Source organism: Neopelma chrysocephalum, unplaced genomic scaffold, assembly GCF_003984885.1.
Source record: "Neopelma chrysocephalum unplaced genomic scaffold, ASM398488v2 Primary Assembly neopelma1_26, whole genome shotgun sequence".
In the NCBI taxonomy this organism is placed as follows: Eukaryota; Metazoa; Chordata; class Aves; order Passeriformes; family Pipridae; genus Neopelma; species Neopelma chrysocephalum.
This window is the reverse complement of record NW_020897695.1, coordinates 11,762,164-11,785,407: the sequence shown is the minus strand read 5'-3', so window position 1 is coordinate 11,785,407 and position 23,244 is coordinate 11,762,164. Positions and strand designations below refer to the sequence as shown.

Sequence of the window (23,244 nt, the reverse complement as noted above, 5' to 3'; positions counted from 1 at the left end):
AGAAAGTGTTGATGGACTGCTTGCTGTGAGCTGCCCGATGGGCAGGCTGTTACCAAGCCATGTGACTCTCAAATACAAATGCCTCAGCCCAGTGAGTATCCCAAAAAGCTCTGTACACCATACACTGCGTAGCCAGAGGCTGTTTACCTTTCTAATTTTTAAGCAAACCAGATGGAATCTGTTACTGGATAACCACTCCCTGCTGTTGTCTTTGCTCAGGCTATACCCACTAGTCTAACAGTGCACAACAAAAACATTGTTTTCTTTTCTCTCTGTGAGTCCTTGTGAATGATAGGCAGACACTCTCTGCTGATCTGTATCCAGTGATCCCAAGTACCTTTAAGCTCACGTCAGCTCTGTTTCTAGTGCATGGATTAATTATACATGGCTTGTGCAAGCTGAGAGCCCTCTGTGGAAGCAAGCAGGCTCATTTGCACTAAGGACACAGTACCTAGTGGTCATAGGATCAGAGGGTTTGATGGGAGCTTTTGAAATCATCTAGATGACCTCTGTCTCCCCTGAGAGATGGGTTTTTTTTCCATTCAGTGCTTCCGTGCCAGACTTAAATCCTCCTGATTAGCCTGTTCTAGCATTTCAATATCCTAACCTGCTAAAGCATGCTTGCCTGATGTCTAATCTCAAGCTACCTGCTCTATAAATCCATTTCTTCATGTCTTATCTACTACTGTGAGCAGAGAACAGGTTATTCCTCTGCTTCTGGCAGTAGTCTTTTTTGTAGTTACCATGCCTCTTCACTTGCTTTAATCGAGCCATGTATAATTGTATAGACGAGCCACCAGTGCATACCATCTTATTAATAACACGTAATTGTTCACAGACTGCACTTGGCAATAGAAACAGGAGTCGGTGGGTGTGGGTTCCTATTAGATGCAAGAGGCATTAGGAGATAGTGCTGCTCAACACCTTTCAGAAGGCACTGAGAACTGGGTCTTCTCTTACACAAGAATTTGACAAACTCACGTTGCTCATCAAATATTTACGAAAAAAGGGATGAGCCCCCGGACTTACTTTATACTTGAATGGAGTGCTGGCTTGTGCTCACCCTTTCTACAGGATGAACTGCATTGTGAGAGACTTAACTGAAAGGCAGCCAAGCTGCCAGTTAAAACAGAGGAAGGGGAGCAAGTGGAAACCAGACTTGTGACAGCCTGTGTTATAAGGCACAGCCACTCACAGCCATTTTTGCTCATTTTACCACAGTGAGTGGTACACACTTGCAGATAAGAAACTCTTTCTATTGATACTACTGGGCATTGTGCCAGGTTTCAGAGATGAAAGAGTGATACTTGGGAATGCACTAAGTGATAATGGCATGAAGAAACACCCAGATTGGTGTTTATTTTAGATGCTATGGTGACAGGTCCTCATACAGACCTTAGTGCTGTAATAAAAGTCCTTCCATTTGTTCAGGAAAATAACAGCTGAAGAAGAAAGTCCCGTATACAGATCGCGTGCCAAGAGCTTCACCAGTTACCTGTCCCCACATTTTTCTCTAGCTTATATGCAGCTTGGAAGCCATCAGTGAACAGTGCATGCATGGCAAATTATAGTGTGCATGTTTTATTACAGAAAATGCAGACATATTGTGGCTCATGCTGTAGGGCTTAAATCACCACATTAGGTCTCTATAAAAAATGGAGATCGCTCAGCCTCATGGGTAAGGCATTTGCATCTTCATCATTACAGAGGCAACAAACTTCATCCATAAAGATGTGTCTAGAACAAATGGCAGCAAATTGTGGACACATGTTTTGCTTTAATTGGTCCTCATCAACTGAATATAGCTTCTGACTTCAAAGAGCTCTTACTAAGAAACCTCTTCCAAATTTTTTGTTTTAGTCTTTTTATGTGGGGTTTTTTTTAATGTCTTAAGAGATTTCAGATTAAACAGAATCTTCGAAGATACAGTTTGAAAGCACTACTTCTTTATAGTTACATCACACGTTTAATTACTTATTCATAAATTATGAATGACTAGAGGTAAAGTAGCATTGCCCAGAGCCCCTGTCTGGGGCCAAATGTAGCACTACAATTTTTAAAAAGTCTATCTCTTGACAACTGGGAGCAGATTCAAGCCAGCTACAGCCATATTCAAAAGGGGAGCCATTGTTAGTGCCATTTTCACATGCTATTCTTGATTAGCATAAATGGGTGGAATGTGCTCTTTTTGGAAAGCACAGCAAAAAAGTATGGATGGCAATAGAATGATTACATAACTCATCTAAAATTCACCAAAAAAAGATGCAAGCTACAATCAAAATCTTAGTTATATAGGGGTCTGATTTTTAAAAATACAGCTAACAAACCCCACTGTCTGTAAAACAAACCAATATCTACTTACGTCTTTTCTTCCAGCCCCAAAGCCCAGCAGCCCTCATGAGTACAAGGGTCCCACTGTCTCAAACTCTGCACAAACACAGCACAGATGAACAGAGGTGGAAACAAATACACAGATGAGTGTAGTCACTACAGTAGCACAGCTGAGACTCAAGCAAAAATGTGATAAGCCTCATAACGACACACCAGTTTGGAGATGAAACTGCTTCTTCCTACATTTCTTAGCCACAGGAACACTCACAAGCACACACAGAGTTTTGTCTACAAAAGCCGCCACTTTGTTCCAGCATGTTTTTGCATGTTTATGTATGCCCTATGTATGTATTCACAAGAATACATACATAGGGCACTTCTCTCTATAGCCTTAAGCCTCAATTAATCACTCACACCACAGCAGACAATATGAAAACACTGCCACATTTTTGAGGCAGCACCACAGACCCACTTGTTGCAGTTGCAGATGAGGAGGGCAGGCAGGTGAAGGACATTGGTGAATCAGCCTGAAGTAGAATATCCTCTTTTGATACTTTCTCTGAAGGTTTGCTTTTTTTTTCCCGCTATATAGTAGCAGCAATTTTCCCCCTTTTGTGCAAATGAAACACAGGAGACCATGCTGCAGGCCCTTCTTATAGCATAAAGAACAGTTACAGGAAACACATTAAAGTAATTTCCTCTTCCTTGGACAGAATGCACTCTCTGGAGTTTGTTTTTAGCATTGTGGTGTAACTGGGGAAAAAGTGAGCTTAGGTAACACACCTCAGTGCACCTAAAATAAAACTGATTTAACAGAGTTTAAGTAACTTGGAGGATCTTGCCATAGGCTTTTTATAAACCAACCAATCAACCACTGAAAACACTCATTCTAGATGCCCAAAATACCTCTTATATAGTTATATAGTTGTTGCATTTATTAATGATAACTACATTTATTACATATTTTTGCTGCACTTAGAGAAATAAAGCAGTTTGTTTATCTGTCAGTAGAATCAGTATGTTCAGAATCCACCTTTTCAAATTACATCACAGAGTTCACAATATCAGTGCATATTCATACTATATGTGTGTGTATACATATATATAGTTTTCTCAGTCTTTCCCTCTTTATTTTCAGTGTCCCTCTATTTACTGCCTAGCTCTTCAACATATTACCCTGAAAAACACAGTTTAAAACAGCAGGGATAACAATGGGGAATGCTGCCAAGCCACGAAGCATAATATTAAAAAAAAAAAAAAAAATAGTTACAAAAAGTCTCAGCATTCTGATAGGCTGGATGCACAGTGCACCTTCCTTCTTTTCCCTAAATCGTGGTAGAAATGCACTTACACAATTCAGTTTCATACTTTTATTACAATGTTGGTCCAGCAACTGAGATAATTTTAGAATTAAGTCACATTTCAACACGCAGAAACATGTCAAAATGAAGCAAAGTATTCTGGGTCCTTAGCTATTGTAAAACTACCACAGCCCCCACTGCTGTCAGTGGGTTTCTGGTTATAAGCCTCCTTAAGGAGCTCTTCCCACATTGCACACCAGCCAGGCACCCAATATCTGGGAGTCAAAGATGTGCTGCTGGGCAGGTCATGTAGGCACATCTGGCCTAGCTTTATGCTCATGAAAACAAAATAACCTTGGATGCACCTCTGGAGTCTCCCCTCTAAAGTCATAAAGATACAGCTCTGTTTCTCCTATGTCATAGGAGAAGCTGTACATAAGAACAGGAACATCAGCCAACCTAGCAAAGCAAAAGGTTTCTAGAACAGTCCATAAAATACTTCTTAGACCTAATTTTCACACATGCCAATAAAACTAATAGTCTTTGTATTGCTCATTCCACGCATATTAAGGATGATTTTGTGGTTTCTGTCTAGCTTGGACCAGAATAAGAGAAATCCATACAAAATTGTCTATGAAAATATGGAGTAAGAAATTCTGCTGAACTGAAGAGACAACATTAAAAATAATTTTTTCCTTGCATTTTCATTGGAAATTGGCAATTTCCCTTGCAAAACATGACAGCAAGTGATTACACTTATATAAAATTAATTTATTTTATCTCTAAAATTTTGAAGAAAAGTTGTTGCTTTTGATATTGACACTGGAAATTGTCAGTCTACAGGAATGTCCCAACTGTGTCAATACACCTAAAACCTTGCTTTACTTCCATGAACAGGGGAGACAGTTCCCATCTACACAGTCTAAATTTCACCTGAGGCTTTTTGCTGGACTCTTGGATGGACTCTTCCGAAAGACAAAACCCAGAAAAAAATCCTTGTCATCTCAGGAAGTGACACAGAATTTAGGTCTGTGTGAGTCTAGAGCTCCATTCCCTCACTCACAGATCTTTTTATTGAGTGACCACCACCAGACATGCCAAGTGAGATGGATCCCTCTTGTCCACTAAGAACTAGACAAAAAACATGATTACAAAAACATCGCATTATTTCTTCCAGCCACCATCCTCTCTTTCTATATCTCATTTTTCTGAAAGTGTTCACAGTTGCAAGGCACAACAAATAAATTTTAGTCTTTTACAAAACTCTGCAAAATCAGATGATACTTCAACTCATTTTTTAATACATTTCCAAATATTTCCGTTAACAGGATAATTTAACTTCCATATGGTTCCTCCAGGTACTTGAAGCAAAAAACATGGTTAAGTACTCCCTTGAATTGTGCCCAGCATAAATACTGCTATCTTATGTAAGGATTTGAATAGTTCTTTTCTAACAGAATAAAAATTAATATTTACTTACTAAACAGTTGGCAATAGAGGACCTGTAAGCTTCTCTTCATGGTATCATGTGGTCCTGCTGGTCTGCCAGTTTATTCATGATTCTGTCAAGAAAAAATCAAGAGAAGAAGAAAATTATTTATTACAAAATATAGGCTGTCTTGTTATACCTATTGATTACAAAGTAAGATGAAGCTTCACAGGAAAATGATATTGATAAGCAATGGGAAATTGCCTAAGTGTACTTTGCTTGTGTAAGCCATGCTCTCCAATAGCTTGGCAGTGAATCATAGCATCATAAAATCATAGAATCACAGAATCATAGAATCAAATGGGTTGGAAAGGACCTCCGAGATCATCAAGTCCAACCCTTGATCCACTACCACCGTGGTTAGTAGACCACGGCACTAAGTGCCCCATCCAGTCTCATCTTAAAAACCTCCAGGGACAGAGAATCCACTACTTCCCTGGGCAGCCCATTCCAATGCCTGATTACTCTCTCTGTAAATAATTGCTTCCTAATATCCAACCTAAATCTCCCCTGGCAGAGCATAAAACCATGCCCTCTTGTCTTACTGATAGCTGCCTGGGAGAAGAGACCAACCCACCTCGCTACAGCCTCCTTTCAGGGAGTTGTAGAGAGTGATGAGGTCTCCCCTGAGCCTCCTCTTCTCCAGGCTAAACAACCCAATCTTTCTCAGCCTCTCCTCATAGGACTTGTGCTCGAGTCCCTTCACCAGCCTTGTTGCTCTTCTCTGGACCTGCTCCAGCACCTCAATATCCTTCCTGAACTGAGGGGCCCAGAACTGGACACAGTATTCAAGGTGTGACCTCACCAATGCTGAGTCCAGGGGCAGAATCACTTCCCTGGACCTGTTGGCCACACTGTTCCTGATCCAGACCAGGATGCCACTGGCCTCCTTGGCCACCTGGGCACACTGCTGGCTCATGTTCAGCTTCCGGTCAATCCAAACTCCCAGGTCCTTTTCTGCCTGGCTGTTCTCCAGCCACTCTGTGCCCAGCCTGTAGTGCTGCAGGGGGTTGTTGTGACCAAAGTGCAGGACCCGGCACTTGGCCTTGTTGAACCTCATCCCGTTGGAATCAGTCCAACTCTCCAGCCTGTCCAGGTCCCCCAGCAGAGCCCTCCTGCCTTCCAGTTGATCGACACTCCCCCTCAGCTTGGTGTCATCCGCAAATTTGCTAATGGTGGGCTCAATGCCCTCATCTAAATCCTCAATAAAGATATTTAAGATATTAAACAGAACTGAAGGGGAGAGCTATGGCCAAAAAGAGCATAAATTGTCAAGAGTATACAAAATAAACACAGTGAAAATTACTTTCATTTTGTGCTTATGGCTTGATAAAATTAATCTCATAGGAGTCTTTTTACTTTGGAGAAAGGGTCCTCACTGGAGGAGAAAATGATAGGTGCAGACACCACCAGGCAGCTGTGGTGGGAACATGGGGCTGGAATCTCCTTCCTGAGCCTCACCTTTTCACATCTCTCAAGATGTACAATGAGGAGAAAGTCCATCCTCCTTTCCCAATCAAAATTTCAGTGGTGCCAAACTCTGCTGAAATGGTAGCACAGAGGGCAGCTTTGTCCTGGCATTTTTTAGCTTCATGTTAGTCAGCTGTTTTAGGTCATATCCCTTCCTGATATACTCCACCAGTTGCCTGAGCTGCAGCTAGAACTGCAGGAACTGGAGAAACTTTTCTACGTCTTTAGACATTTTCTGTTTCGTCTAGACCAAACTACCTTGCTGTAGATGGGAATCTCATAATTCTTGCATGTCTGAAAATGTGATGTGGCAAAAATATGTGACCACCCTATCTCCCTGTCTTTGCCCAATTGGGGAGTAACCAATAACATTTTATGTGTTCTCAGATAGCGTTTTCAAATACTTGATGGGGATATTTTTTCACCTCCGTTTAAAAAATATTATGAAAAAATAAATCCCAATCATGCTGATATTAATTATTCACATCGTGAGGAAAACAAATGCATAAATCAGAAGTGAAAAGCAAATGTAGTCCCAAAGCACTGCTGTGAGTAATGTCTCACTGAGTACCCAAAGATAACACAGTATTTAAACTCTTGATTCCATAAGAAAGTATTTGCTATAGATTCAAAGGCAGGACACTGAGATCATCCTCCTAAAAGGACTCTGCTCAATATTAAATAGTGTGTAGTATCCTCTAGTTTTCAGTTCAACATATTTTCATCTTCTGAACTCCTGAGAACATTTCTGAGTCATTTTAACATGCACCTATATAAATCTTTCAGAGCTTATTTAAAATGCAGTCTTGAAGATGTTAAGACAAACAAGTCAAAACAGAGAATAACACCTTTGAACTGCATAAATGCTGCAGAGTTTGTGAAAACAGAACTATGTTTAACTTTTACGTGGAAGCCTCAAAAGGATGGTGACTTTTCTTGCCTGTGCTATGTAACAAAAGATGCTTGGATTTTGCGAAGTTATTTCACATGGTAATTTCTGTACACAAATGCCATGTGTTTGGATTCTCCCACACTTTCCTCTCCATTTAAAACTGGACCTTCAAAACATCTGAGTAACTTGCAGAAATGTCAGTATTTGCAAGGTGTTTCTCCTAAATGAAAGCAATCACCTGTGAATTAATTTACAGTTTTTAATTAGAATCAGAGTTAGATTAATGTATAATTTGATCATGAATACTTGTTGAGGAACTTCTTTTTACCTTTTTTTTCCTTAAGGTTTACCAAATGACAAAACAGACATAGTAAAAAACCTCAGTCTGTATGTACAAATAGACATCATATAGTCTATTACAGCACTCTTCAAAGATGTATATACAAAAAGTCTATGTTTAGCATCCATTATGATATTAATAAAAATATATGCAGGAAAAGAACCAGATAAGCCACTGACAATAAAGATTCCATATACTCAAGGCCTCTGCTTTTGTGTCAAAGTAGGATTTACAAACATTGACCCATCTGAAGTCATAAAAATACAATGGAAAAAAGGGTGAATCTGAAATTGCAACCCTAAATTCACATTATTGACTTTGTATAATTTGAATTATGCTTGGCAACTGTGATGTGATACAGTTTGAAGCTGTGAACCACAATTTTTTTGTATTTCTCTTCCAACCCTGTATTAATGCTACCTGTAATGTATAATGGTATTTGCTTATAAATTCTGGTATTGTGCTTAAAATAAGTGGTATGCTTTGGTGTATACATTTATTTAGATAGGACTCCTAATGTCATTTACCCTGTGCTAGGAAATAGAAACTACTGTGCATATGGGGAAAGAAACAAAGATTATCACTTTAACTACCTTCTTCTGTTGCCCTCAGTTAGAAGATTTATCTTTTTGAACACATGGCCAGGACATTAGGGAAATGATATGTGAAACAACATAAATGCAAGGTAATCTTTACACCCTGGCATAGCTTGCTCTATCTCCAGCAACCCTGAGTGGAATACAGTACCTAAGCTGTCATATTTTTTTAACTTGAGAATAATTATTTCTTATTTATCTCTTCCACGTCATGCAATTTTAGTCTTTCATTAGATCATTTAGAATCTCTTTTTAAGGCTGAGAAACTCTTGTCTTTTTGCTTCTTTCATTAAGAAGATACACCTTATATCTGATAATTGCCATGCCTTAAGCTGTAAGTATCCCTTCCAGTTCAGATCTGAGGAGTAGGGAACGAAGCTGCATGCAGCCATCAAAACTTGGGTGTATCCTGGATTTTCATACTGCACAGTGACATTTCCTGCTCCTTCTCTATTCCATTCCAAATTGTGCCTATGATTCTCTCTCCCTTTGTCATTGTTGCTGAGCTACTCCACTTTATAGAGTGCCTGCTACAAATCCTTGAGCAACAATAACTCATCAGGAGTCTATCCTCAGGTATGTAGAGCTTGGACTAATTTTTGCCTGTGGCTGTGACTTTGCAAGTATCATCATGGACTTTCATCTGCCATTTTTATCACCCAATCACTTACTACCATGACTTTTCTGAGAGATAGCAATGAAGGACTGAATTATTATGACTATATAACAAATACACATCTGTTGTACATAACAACTTCTCAAGTTGCCATAGTTTCAATTTCAGTACCCTCCAATCATGGAAAATTTTCTGTATCTCTAAGAAGACAAAGCAAAGTCTCATGATCAGACATTTCAATAGCTGCAGAGGAAACTTCTTTTCTGAGTATCAACCCATGTCCAGTCATCATGGTACCCTCTTATGGCCCTGCAGGCACACCTAATACAAAAGTTCTTTCCCTGTAGGTATCTGAGTTTTATAGTCTTTATCTTATGAAAAACTTTTTCAGATTTTCTGTGATAAATACATTTATTTATCACAATCAAGATAGGTTACAGATATAGCGGCTGGTAGCTGAGAGCGCTCTAGTTCACCAAGCCATTTTCTCTTAGGTATTTGAGTATGCAATTTTAGGCACTAATAGATTAGCAGAGTTGTGCATATGCAGATGGAAAATGCAGACACACAGCCAGTTCCTGACTTCGGGCAGATTAATGTAAAACCAGAGTATCGCCACCTGTTTTAAATACACAAACTGTTACTTAAAAAAAGAGAAAGAAATATGAAGAGTGAGCAGAAACAGAAGTGGTTCTGGAAAAAAACTGACTTGGAAAATGTGTGCTAAACTTCAATAACGCAAAATCTAATGTATCTGAGTTTTGTAACCATTTTATAATCCTCAATCGATTCTTCAACACTTCCCTGAGCTTTTTTGGGAGTACACCTCTCCAAAATACTAATTTTGAAACATGTGGAACGTTAATGCTTGAAGCCATTCTGAGTATTTGAGGAAATTATCTGTTACAAATATCCTAGATCTTGGAGATTCTTAATTTCCTAGATCCATATTTCAGTCTCCAAGTGAATGGGTATATTCACAATTGCTCTGAACATTCACTGTCTCTCCTCTGAAAACCAGAAAATAAAGGTCTAATTATGACTTTTGTTTTACTTCTATATTGCATTCACATTGATGTACCTACAGATAAACTTTGAAACAAAGTAATAGAGATAGTGCAAGTTTGTAGTCAAATCAATTTCAAGTCTGAAAGATCCATCTTCAACAGTTAAATTAGTGGATATTTGTATCCAGAAAAGGTGTCATATGCATAGCCACCTGTTTGAAAATATTGGTTAAGCACCTGGTGCCTGAAATGAACTCAAAGTTTTGCACTTTTTAGTGCACAATATTTCACATACAGTTTATCTTACACAGGATGATGAATAGATGTATGAAATCCCTGTGGACAGCTAGCAATATTGTCTTTCACAGTAAGCGATCCCCTCAACATTACAGTTAAATTAAAGAGGACAATGAAGACATAATGATGAATGGAAGACAAAAGAGTCCAAAAGAGCTGACAGCTCCCAGCCATTCATTATGTCTGATGGGAAAAAAAATGTCAACCACGTCTTAAATTAAAGAGAAATAGAGAAAACAGAAGATGCACATTGAGGCAAAGCTAACAGTCAATGAAAGATCTTTTTTCTTTGTCTGCCAAACAAAAACTAGGACACTTAAATAAAGCTGAAGAATGGCAATGAAAAAAGGAGACAGGCAAAAGACATGCCACTCCCATCCCATGAAGCACGTGAACATTATTAAGTTATTCTGAGTGCCTACTCTCCACTATGGATCATTTTGGAAAGAAGAAAAAGCTACATCACAGACAGTTTTTAACTGTAGTATTTCTGATTCTGCAGAAAACAAGAGAAAAAGCAGACATACCCCAAACTACTTCCATCTCCAATCTTTTTTGCCTCCCCTATCAAGAAAACACAGCCTTGGTCCTTGAAGTATCATATTGCCCTGTGATGTTCAATGAATTTCTACAACATAGCAACAGCAGAGGCTCCTCACTTACAACTCATAGAGATGGGACTAGCCCCAGGAGTTAGTGTCCCAGTGTAAATTCCAGCAGCATGGTCTCCATCCACTGCTTCCCACAGGTTATTCACTTAGTGGATATTCCAGTGTGCCTCATAAAAGGAAGCAGGTGCACTCTTCTTGACTACAAAGGACTCAAGCACAACTTTGTGTTTTCAAGTTCTCATAGTTTGTTTCTTAATTTAATGGCCTAACTCCATATTCCAGATGTTATTTTGCAAAATTTATATCCCAAAAAGCTTCAGGGCATGCTAATAAAAGGATGATTAACTTGCAGCAATAAGACTCCTTCGAGCAAGAATTCTGTGTTCTTGTTCAACATGTGCCACGTTGTCTGCTGTGATTTATTTTCCATTGCTTGGAACATGCAAACCACTGTTATCATCTTTCTTCATAACATCCTGAGTGCAGCATTTTTTATATTTATGTCCACTTAGATCTTTCAGCACTTTTTGAAGTATATTTCTCTTTGCAGATCTAAGAAAGAGCAATTCACATCTACTTCCACAATTATCCTCAAAAGTATACACCCTTTGCTTTTCTAAGGTCTCTAAAGAGTAGGGTCTACCCTCAGGATATCACAGTTGATCAGAACCAGTCTTGCTGGTGTTGTGCAGGCCTGTCATATAGGCATAAGGAATGGTCAGGTAGGAACTGAACTAGATATACTGCTATGCTTTTTTTTATATACAAGACTTGCACCCTAGGTGACATGAACTCAGAAGGAGAGAATCTCATAGCATCCAGAAAAAACCCCAACCCATCCAAAGCCTCTCTTCTCTGATTCCAGATGCAAAGCATCTACAATCTCCACTAGGTCTGAGCCTGTCATTTTTCTTGTATTGATGTTTGAATCCATATCTGCCCATTACCACAAAGCTAAGTACAAACCAAGAAAAACACCCAGAGAAAGCTGAGTCGATATGCAAGGAAACCCTGTCAGTAATTGTTCCCTCTCCTCAGCTTCGCTACTTCATCATTAACTGTTGAAATCCCAATCCCCCATCTCTGCTAACATAGCAGTTCAAACTACTGTGTTCCCACAGGCCTCCTCCCAGCTGTGCCACTGTTTCCATGAACAACTCTAGGCAAGATGATCACTTAATGGCTACTGTCATTAGCATGGTGAGTGGAGAACATCGACAGATAACTCACTCTTCATCATCTTCCTTTATTCACATGTCAGACCTGGGGCATGTTCATGAAAGGAAGAGGGAAGAAAGGCCTACTCTGTTGGGGTTTACTGTCATAAAAATAGATGGGCATGAAGAACCTCATGTGTAGGTGACCATGGTCAGGGGAAGAACTTAGTCTGGAAAGGTCAAGTAGAACTGCTGTTGCCTTTGTCTACCTAATGCCTTGGACTATTTCTTGACTTTGTTTCTAATTATCTACCACTAACAAAAGGCAGATTTTTAAGGCAGTTCCAGTGGGAGAGAAGTCTAAACAATCGTTCTGGTTGCTTCTTGTTCCCAGTGGTGCAAAGACATGACTCTGTGTGTGTGTGTGTGTCTGTCCAATTGTAGAACGAGAAAAGAAGAAGCCTTTCCTTTACATCATTAATTTCTGTAGCACTCTGAGAAGATAACATCTACATAAAGATCAAACTAACTTAGCAGCTGTAGGGAGAATTAGAATTTGGTCATTAATACATGTTAGGGATGGAGAGGGGAAGACTTTTGTGTGCATTTTAAAACTTACATATGGTTGAATGTAAAATATGCAATGATAAATACTTGTGAGAAATCCCTGTGGACACCTAGCAATATTCTCTTTTGCAGTAAGTGATCCTCTCAACATATATGAATATATGGGAATATGAATCTTTGACGATGAAATTTTATTGCACATCTTGAAATATGCTATTTTGGCTAACTGAAGAAAGACAGGTTTCTTTAATGAAATATGATAAAGTTAAGAGTAAGTTGTGTACTTTTTCAAAATTTTTGTTGTGGATCTTATGAGAGCCAAACCAAAGAAAATCTTTTAATATTCGTTCCAAGCTCATGATGAAAATTTCACAGGCTGCACTATACCCAGGAAGCATTCAGCAGTGCAAACTGTCTGCTCTTTGACAGGAAAACTTTATAATCATTGGAAGCTCTACTGCTAAAAGACTTTCTTGGCACACAAAACTACGCTAGTTAAGATATCTCTATAACTTCTGGAAAAATAGAGAAAATACATCTTGTTCTTCCTTCTCAAACACAGCAAGGAATGGATGTAGAAACAAGCTCCACTTTCACATCACTCTTGTGATAGCGTGTTTTCCCCAGACAATCTCCCATGGCATCTCACCTGCCTCAGGGTGTCCACACTGTTGGTGCCGACATTTGATTTACTCACTAAAACTCCCTCTGCAGAGAGCAGGTAGATTTGCTCCTCTGAAGCCTGATGCCTGTGACCTGTTTAAAATGCCACCGCTCTTGGAAGGAGAAGGCCCATTTCTTATGTGGGGCTGTTTCTCCCTATTGATTTTCACAGGGCTGAAGGTCAATTGATTTCAGCTCGTAACACCGAAAATGAGGATGCCAACATCTGTAAAAGGAATCCCACCCAGAGCTTTCTCCAGATCTAAAGGTTTAGGGGTTAACTTCTCTGCAGCTGTGTTAAACTGTTCCCTCGTTCCTATTGTGTAGGATACACAACAAAAAAGACAATGTAAAGAACAGGCAAGCAAATAGCTTTGCCTGCACCGTAATAAACCCAGAGAGTTGGAAAAGGGTGTACCTTTGTGAAGCAGCTGAAATCAAGCTTTTCACATTATTCAGCTTGATTAAATGCAAATATTTCAAGTAGAGAGGAAAAACAGAGTGCAAAACAGAAGGTACTATTTTCCCTCTCTTATAATATGGTACTGTATTCCTAAGGTTGATTGATTGGGTCAAATTTTCAAGAATGGAAAGCATCATCTGTAAACAAAGAGGAGTATGCATGCTCTGTGTGTCTGAAATCAAGGCCAAAATACCAGTTTCACAAAGATGCTTATGTATTCAAAAATGCAAGCAAGTGCTGTGCTGTCAAACATACTTGTATTGCAGTCCTGAAAACACTGTTACACAGGGCCTGGATGACTTTAAAGGAAATCTGTAGCAGAGATGGAACCATCTCAATATAACATTTTAACTGCAAGATTCTCTTTAGTGAACACCACAATTACCCAGCTAAACAAATAAAAGATTGAGGGATATACAAGAAGAAAAAGATCAAGATAGACTTATTAAGTTTTGGCCCATCTCTAGGGGAATTTCAACTGACCTGATGTAAGATAAGTACAGCAGATCCCAGTCCAAGACCCACACATTTCGCTTTGCTTCTCAACTCCTTAGCTAATTTATCAAGCACAGAGGAAATAATTGCCAATGAGGGATGGCAACATAGCACTCTCCTTACTCCTCAAGATGCTGAGCCCAGTCCACAGGTCCAGCATTTCTGAAAACTGAACATGAGTGAGGACCAAAAGCTTTCAATCAGGTCAGAATGCCCCACATGCATATTTTGGTTGTGGCCCATCCTACTGTATCAAACAAGATCACATAATTAAGGAGAACATAGCTATCTCAGCTGTCAAAACAATTAAAAAGCACTACATTCATTATTACAACTTTGAATCGCACACATTTGTTTATGTCTATATGTAGCAGATGATGGCCATGTTTTCTGTTGGTCTTTTCTTCCCTATTTATAGTAGCATGCCTCTCCCAGTAAAAAAAGGTAATAACATAGAAGAAAAAAGGAAAAAAATTAATAAACATATATGGCATTTTCCCTTTTTCTTTTCAGTGAAAAAAAAAATCAATAAATTTCCCATCAAAATATATGTTCAAGAATATTTCCATGTCAGTTTTGGATTGAACGTTTTCAACAAGTTCAAATCATAACATGTAAGTGTAGCGTAAGGATCTAATTTCACAATGACATGTTATAATAGACATATACAAGTACCTAAAATTGAAAGAAACATTTTATTATAGTTGAAAAAAGCACGGTAGGAAAATATAACCATCTTTTGAATTCTTAACCATTCGGTTTCAATGGTGCATTAATGTATTTAATAGTAACACATATTGCTAATTTTTTTAACAGAGCATAAATTCCAAGAAAACCCAACATGGCTTATAATGATATTTTTAGTAAAAATATCAGTTGGGTAAACAATCATGAAAGGTTGGGGTTTTTTTAAGACCTCCTCATGTGCTTTGCCAGATCCTCTTGCCCCCATGACAAAGCATTAATTCAGGGGCAATCCCAACTGAACTGTTTGCTAGTTCCCTGTGCTCGGCTATTTTAGAGCACACATTCATCTTGAAATGAAGTCTATCACTTCAAAGACAAAGTCTGTCTGAAGTAGCTTCTTCTATGAAATTATAACAACGTCAGCTCTAAGAATAGAGACACCTCGGGCAGATTTGGATAGATGGATGCAGAAATGCATAATCATATGGCACAGAAAGTAAAATGATGTCTTGACCTACGTCCCCCTGGTTAAACCTCTTTTTAAGAGAGCCATTTACTACCTCCTTTATAATCAGACATTCAATACAGTAAGAAGAGAGGGGAGATGAAGTGCGCTCTGAAATATGACTGCTCTGCTTTGGAGGGTTGAACAACATAACACTGGAAAGTAGAAAAGTACACTGGCTTAGACTTGACATTTCATCTGAGAGTTTATTATAACCATGTCTTGTTCAAGGGACACCATTTATTTATCCTCAACTTTCAGCCCCAGGGTTTGATGTCAAAAGAAGAAGTGGCCTCAGAAAGAATCGGAGATTACCAACCAGTGACCCAGTCATTAACAGCAACCTCTTTTATAGAAGAATATTTTGTACATCATTTTGAGACAGCAGGTGGGAATAAAATGAAAATTTTACATGGCATCAAACAGAAATACAGCCCCATAAAAATTTAGGTTTGGAGGAAGGTGGCAGAAATAGGCTCCAAATTATTCATTCTTGTCCATACAAGGTTACTGTAGTGCAAACACTGCATTTCATTTGAAAATGCATGTAGTGCTGTCTGATTCAATAGGAAGAGTTTCCAAGAAAATTAAATGTCAGAGCAGCATGGCTTATTGGTTTTACTCAATGTAAATTCACTTTTTACACAACTCTGAATAATAATAATGCCCTGCTCTGTGTCAACCTGACATCTACAACTTCAGGCTGTGGAGATGGGGACTGAAGGCAAAAGAAGGAGAGCTAGGGTAAGATGACAGGGCAAGATGCTAACCTGGCACTGTCAGGGATTTAGCTCTACATGACAGGTCTGTAGCTTTAGAGAGGATTTAGCATGCCAATCACTGTGTGTCTTATTTTCCCTTTCACTTTGTGCAGCCAGCAAGACTGCTACTGGCTAAACAGCTCATCTTCCCTCCCTCAAAAGGTTCACTTGCTTATATAGAGGTGCAAGTAAGCCAGAAGGAAATGTATAAGAAAGAAAATGGGAAATCTGAAATAGCAGCATCTGAAAACACGTCATGCTGTCAAGTAAGATTATGCTGAGATGCACAGTTTATTTTAATAGGTTAGTGAAAACTCTCATTTACTGCCTAGAACTCTGAAGTTCTTCCTCAGGCAAAACCCACCAACTCTGACAGGAGATTTCAGTACAGACACAGCACCTGGCTCAGGATTCATAAAGTAGTGCAAGCAAAGGCCACCATTTCAAGAAGGATGTTCCTTTTTTTTTTCCCCCTAGCAGAGCTAAACAGCATAGGCAAGGAAAGAATAAGACTGGACGTTTGATAGGTGGATTTAATAAATAAACATCTGCCTAAATAACTCACTTCAGCTAAAATGCGATGAGGACAGTTTTAGGGGTGTTAGATACTCTTTTGTTACATTGCAACTGAGATGGGTGAAACCATGTTCTGAGTTGCCCAGTGCAAACCCAGAGTAATTCCAGTGACTCTTTCCCAACACATTGTGAACGAATATGAAAATGAACTGATGAAGGAAAATGGTGAAGAATGGCCTTGTGTAAAGTACTGAACAGCACAGGAGAGATGGACACTGGATTATTACAGCAAGATTTTTGTAGGTGCAGACTTCAGTGAGACTCCCCTCTCACTGTGAAAGCTAATAGAGCCTAACTCCCATTTTGCATCTGAAAACCATCTCTTTATCTTTCTATCCCTCTTTTTTCCTACTAAAGAAAAGTCTTTCACGGAAACAGAGACTGCCTTCTCCATGTCCTGCTTGATTGCACCATGGCTTTGCTTCTGTAGGCTGTAAAAAGTTGGGGGAAATGTGTTGCGGTTTTTGGGTGTAATGCACTTCTGAGCCATGAGTTCAGCCCTGCAAGGCTGGAAGACAGGAAATGCCCAGCTATGGGTGTATTATATGACATGGTTCTCACCTCATCCCCAAATCAGCTCATACAATTGAGCAATGAGGCCAGCCAGGGACATAATGAAGGATCGTTTTCAAATGAAATTGCAGCTTCTCTCTGCTACAAGAGCCCCTGATCCTGTGTGCTAGGATTGCCACAACAGTTACAGACAATATGAATCAATATGAATCAATATGAAGAAATGAAAGTCCTTTTGGTTCCTCTATCCCTGCAGTGCAAAAACTCTGCACTGGCTACAGTATGTACACACTATGACAATCCAAATAATAAACTCACATACTTTGGTATTTAGTTTACTATCCAGCCTCACTCAGTGTAAGAGCAAGGACTGACCACACACATTCAGAGAGTCAAGGTCACAACAAGAAGGAACCTGCTGTTTGCTGTATCTCTGCCTCGCCACTGATGGCACTGGACAGTCCAACAAGACTGAGGTAAGGGCTTGGAAAACCACAATGGTTGTGCCTAAGGCAGTCAAAAGCTGCCCTGGAGAACTGGATTCTCTCTCTGTCTCAGTGCCTAATGCCAAGAAAGTCACAAAACCCAAACTCTGAGCAGGCGGTCATTAATTGCATCTTCTTTGTTTGCATAGAGCAGAGCACAGAACACCTGCGCTCTGAACTGTGGAAGTGTGGAACTATTCCAACTGTGATGGACTCAACAAAAGGCAACTTCAGAACAAAGGAAGGGCGATCAAATGCTATTTCTGGAAAACTGGGGATGAATATCTCAAGTTGGGCACCTAAATTAAATGTCCCTTGTTAACATTATGATTCTGTGCATCATTTTCCCTGGTGTATAATGTCATCTCACCTTATTGGTACATTGTGAAGATAAATCCATTAATGTCTGTAAAGTACTCAGATGCCACAATAATGAGAGCCGCAGAAGTGCTCCCCAGGAAATTAATAACTCTGGTTTCAAAGTTGGATATGAATGATGTACAGTTACAAGAGGAAGAGGTGACATAATGAACTACTATGATAAAATAAAATATTGATTCATTTGAGCAGTGTTGACTGAAATCTCTCCTTATTTAAGAGAGCTTTGCTCTGTACTCTTAACAGGCTTTTAAGTGTAACTTACACAGTTTAAAAAAAAAAACAAAACAAAACAAAAAAGGAAAACTATAAAAAAAGGACCCCAACTCAGAAACTGCATAACACAGCCCTACTGACACCCACACAATCCTCCAGAGAACTGGAGCCTCTAGGTACTGAACCCATATTTTAACCCTTCGTCTACTAACACTTGACCTTGTCTTACTGCTAGTCTGGTCTCTTTTGCCAGAATCCTGTTCATTTCTCTCCTGTATATTGCTTCTATCCCTTCTTAAAAGTCCCTTCCACTCCTCAGCATCCCTCTGCTCCCACTCTCTCTGTGTCACATCTTTATTTGCCCCACTCCTAATTTTCTTTATATGGAGACCATACCCCAGTGCTGCCCATTCCTAATCATTTCAATACCTGATTCGACCACCTAGGCAATGGGCACAACCATCATACTCCCCATCTGAAGCCTACTCCCTACTGACAAAATCCTAGGACAGATGAACTGCAAATCTTAAAGAAACATATGGGCATAAGGATTTTTCAGATCAGAATGCAGCCAAATCTGACAGTTTTCCACTAAAATGAAAAAACTTTAACCTTGACTTCCATTATAGAAATCCCTCTTACTTTTTGTCCTGCATCGTCCTCTCTCCCTGATAGATTTCAATTTCCTGATCTGTGATATGAAAGTCCCACAAAATAATACAAGATACTGTAACATGAAACATGACTGCCCATCCCCCTGTTTAATTTTGTTTTTTTTTCTCAGAGACTAAATTATTTTTACTGAAATGAAAAAAATACAGACTGAAATTTGAACAGAAATTTTCTGTGTTTGAAAATTTCATTTTGAATGGTAGCAAAATGGTTTTACTAGGTGAAGCATCAGGCAACCTTTACCAGACTCAAGGTCAATAGAGTCCTTGTCTATATTTTTCTGCATTTAGGAAGACTCTGACCAACAAAATCATGACAGAACTCGAGTCTTTGCAAGTAAACAATCAAACCACCAGGAAGGGTAAGTCCTGTAGATAAATGTGTCTGATTCTTCATATATTTCCCTCCAATTTATGTGAAAAAATCTTCTGGTTTTTGCTGGACCATATGCAGAGAGGTGTATTACGATTTGCAGAATTTATCACTGCAGCATTCTTTAATTTCACTCATATTGGAAGTTAGGAATGCAAATCTTTAACTGAAAAATATTTAAAGACGTTAAAATAACATATGGAATACTTTTGCAACAAATGCATTAATTGTATGCAAACTGAATTAAGTCTTTTATTAGCATGTAATTAGGGGAATATTAATACATTATTTTAATTTGAAAAAATCATAAGTTAGAAGCTTTGAAACAGAAAGCTGCATAATGGCAGCTTTAACATTAAGATGTCATTGTAAAAATGAATGTATATAATGAATGCAGGAAAATAGAAATATAAGTGTCTGATCTTTTCCTTGTTTCCTGTACATCTGCATTGGAGTTTGCCTATTGTTATTCAACTAGCTAATCATCATCGTTTGTGTTGCTTCACTGTGTTTTTACTCAGAGAGGCTAATCTGTGAAGACATCTGTTATTTGGTAGATAATAGGCCATTCCAACTCCCAAAGGCCTGCAAGGCATTTCTGAAGAAGGAGAAGTAGATACATCTGTTCCCACCAGGTAGGACTACAACTGAGCATGCTGTAACACAGTAGAACAAAACTTTCACTTGCTATTCATCAGAAGGCTAAATGGACAAGGAACAATGCAAACAAAGAGCAATTCTGGTGTAGTTTGTTAGGGCTGGGAGGGAGACTGACTTTATATAAACCATTTAATGTTTTCTTGAGAAAACAGTACATCTCACACTAAAGAACAGTGAAATTTGTCATAGTGATCACAACTCCCTGGATCTATAAACCAGGCCCAGTCACAAAAGCAGTGGTCCACTGAGTCTGATGTTCTGTTGCTGGAAAAAGTCAGACATTTCGAGGGCAATGCAAATGCTTGATTATTCAATTGGAAAGAAAATCTTGTGCGTTGCCCCCTAATAACTTATCTATATGAACCAGTTCTCTCTGCATTCTACTGAAAATATACGACCTCTGCATTATCCATGAATCAGTTGCAGCTTTGAATAATCCTTCTTATCACAAATTCAGGAGAAACAGGACATATCTTTATCTTCAGAATGCCTAATAACCTAGCATACGGCAGCTGCATTCTGCAAGCTTCCATTCCTTACATCTTTATCACTCTGTCAAGTCTTTCCCATCGTGCTATGAATGCAGCTGAGACCCACACATTCAGATTTATCTTACCTAGTCCATTGTATTTACACTTCGCAATGGCGCTATCCATAAACTGCAAATTCAAGGAGTTCATGTAATTTCTCACTCCAGTTTCACCTACATGTGCATTTTGGAGAATCATTGCTTAAAACAGGAGCTAAATTTTTGGCTTGTTTTTTTACTGCCTCAGCTCACAGGCCCAGAATACTGCAGTGACAGCAGAGTTGATGCAGTGTTGCCCCATTCTCTGATTTGTCAACTGCAGAAATGAAAAACTGAAGAGTGACATATGATGTTGACACTTTCTGCTGGTGTGTGCAACTGAAAGTGTTGTTCAGTGAGACCAGTTACACATTTTTCCCACCCCAATCTTTTTTCTATTTTTGAGGTTTCAGATATTTGCCCACTCTTTTTGAATGGAAAAAAATGGCCTTTCAACTCTTTTCTCAGAAAAATAAGGCTCTACTCAGTTTGGTGGTTCAACCAGTTATCCACAGCCTAGCTAAATACTTTAACATGTAAATACCATCTACATATAAAGAAGTAATCTCCCCAGGGAGCCAAGAGCTTGCAATCCCAGGCAAGACAGATACACTCTACACATCAGAGTAACATCTAAACAGCCTTTTGCAGATAAGGGCAAACATACTTTACTGAAGATGCGGGTTGGCTGAAGGCAAAAGCCACACAGTGTGGTACCATGCTCTAGGGAATAAACCCAACCTCTTGAGAGAGCTCATGGGATCAAGCATAGCTAAGACAGCTACAGGGCTTCCCATTCAAGGTTGTAGGTTTTGAGCAGTCAAGATCAAAGAGAACTCAGACTGGTCTGTGAAACACCATCAAAGGACAATTAATAGGCAGGAAACCCCACTCTTGGTAAGAGATTTCTCTGGAAAATATGAAGTAATAGCTCTGTGTGGAAAACAGATCCTGGAAGAAATGCATTATACATTTAAGGCATAAAATGCTCTACAGATGAAGAAAGAAACTTTGGAAAGGAAATAATAATAAAAAAATCAACAGTAATGATATACAATACATTATCATCTAAAAGTTTTCAAGCAATGCTGCAAATATGGTTTATAGAGTTTTGACCTCATCAGTGGCTATTCTTCTCTACCAATGCAGAAACCACCCACGTTAATTCTTGCTTTGCAAGAGGAAATATTCAGCTTAACAGCAGATTTGAGGCAAGGCTCATCTCCCCATATTTTAGCCATATAAAAAATAGGAATCTCATGTAAGCTATTTACATAAGCCCCTTTTTAATCTTAGCAAAGTCGGGATGAAGTCCTATCTTAAAATAGGATGGCTCAATATGCACAGGTGGCCATCTCCTCTCGCTGATGACATGGAAAGCCTTGGTGCCTTGCTCCAAGTGAACAGGACTGGTTTAGAGAGCAAAGATTTAGTGGAATAGATTTCAGCCTAACTGGTTAGTCCAAAATCAAATCTGGAAGTTGAGCAGGGTTAAAAATAAAAAAAAACCCCAAGTTTCTTTTCCAAGTGGGTATTGCAGTGGAACATATAGGTGAGATTCCTCCCCACAACATCTCTAGAGCAACTGCATGTAAAATATGCCACTCAGTCCTTGACATGGTATTGCTAAATAGATGCTAGCACTGAAGTAAATTCAGGCATAAAGCTCATCAAAGAGCTGGTAAAATTATCTACAATGAACAATTTTAATAGACAGTGGATAAATAATTTATAGACACATGAAGTATAGAGATGGCATAATCAAGGAAGAATCAAGACAAATAAAGAAAGACAAAATATAGGGAAATATCATACAGGATTTCACAGTACCCAGACACATTCTGTTATGGAACAGTTTTCCAAAGAAAGTGGGGCGAGTAGAACCAGCATGTTATAAAATAAATACAAAAAACACTTGGAAATATATTGCCAGACAGAATTACTTCACAGGAATTTGATGCTTGAATAGCCCATGTCCCTTTCTAGCTTCCATGCTTCTATTTTATCACAATCAGTTCAGTTCTGTACTTGCTTTTCAGTCCACGAGAAATATTAAAATGAAATCTGGAGACACAGCTTGAAATGGCAAACAATGATCAATTAGCATCTCTCACCATACAATTTATTACCTTTCTTTTTCATGGCCTTTGCTATGCCCTTAAGTGCCACACTGATTTACTGCAGTGTTCTACTTAATTATCTCTAGTGCTTTATTTCAGAAGTGGTACTATTCTTAGCTGTTTCTTTATTGGTAGTATTGCATTCACAAGGACCATCCCCTTGTCTGTTTCAAAGCTACAGCAGCACAACCAGATCCTAGTTTAGAAACAATGGATACATTTCAAGTATTTGGGAAACAAGATCCTGCTGCAAGTTACAGAAGGCAAACTCCAGAGTTAGGTTACACCAACAGGTCTAAGGAAACTAAAGCCATCAAGCTGCCACTTCCTCTCTGGAAGGCACTAGGATTATTCGTGAGACTGAGACATTACAACATACCTGAGAAATTAATTTCTTTCTGAGTCTTTAAGTCAACTATAGCACCCTGTCAGTAGG

The 23,244-nt window shown here is 38.9% G+C and overlaps 1 protein-coding gene across 4 annotated transcripts in view; it reads right to left on the bottom strand.

Annotated features, from left to right (window-relative positions):
* Positions 1-23,244, bottom strand: part of TMEM108 (transmembrane protein 108) — a 163,530-nt gene that overhangs the window by 81,531 nt on the left and 58,755 nt on the right. For 3 of the 4 annotated variants that reach the window (XM_027675550.1, XM_027675548.1, XM_027675549.1), the window contains exon 3: positions 5,113-5,194. In XM_027675550.1, coding sequence (XP_027531351.1) covers positions 5,113-5,152 — 40 coding nt within the window. In that variant the 5' untranslated portion in view covers positions 5,153-5,194. Of the gene's footprint in view, positions 1-2,362; positions 2,428-5,112; positions 5,195-23,244 lie in introns of those variants that run through there. The other variant, XM_027675551.1, reaches the window with a different exon arrangement.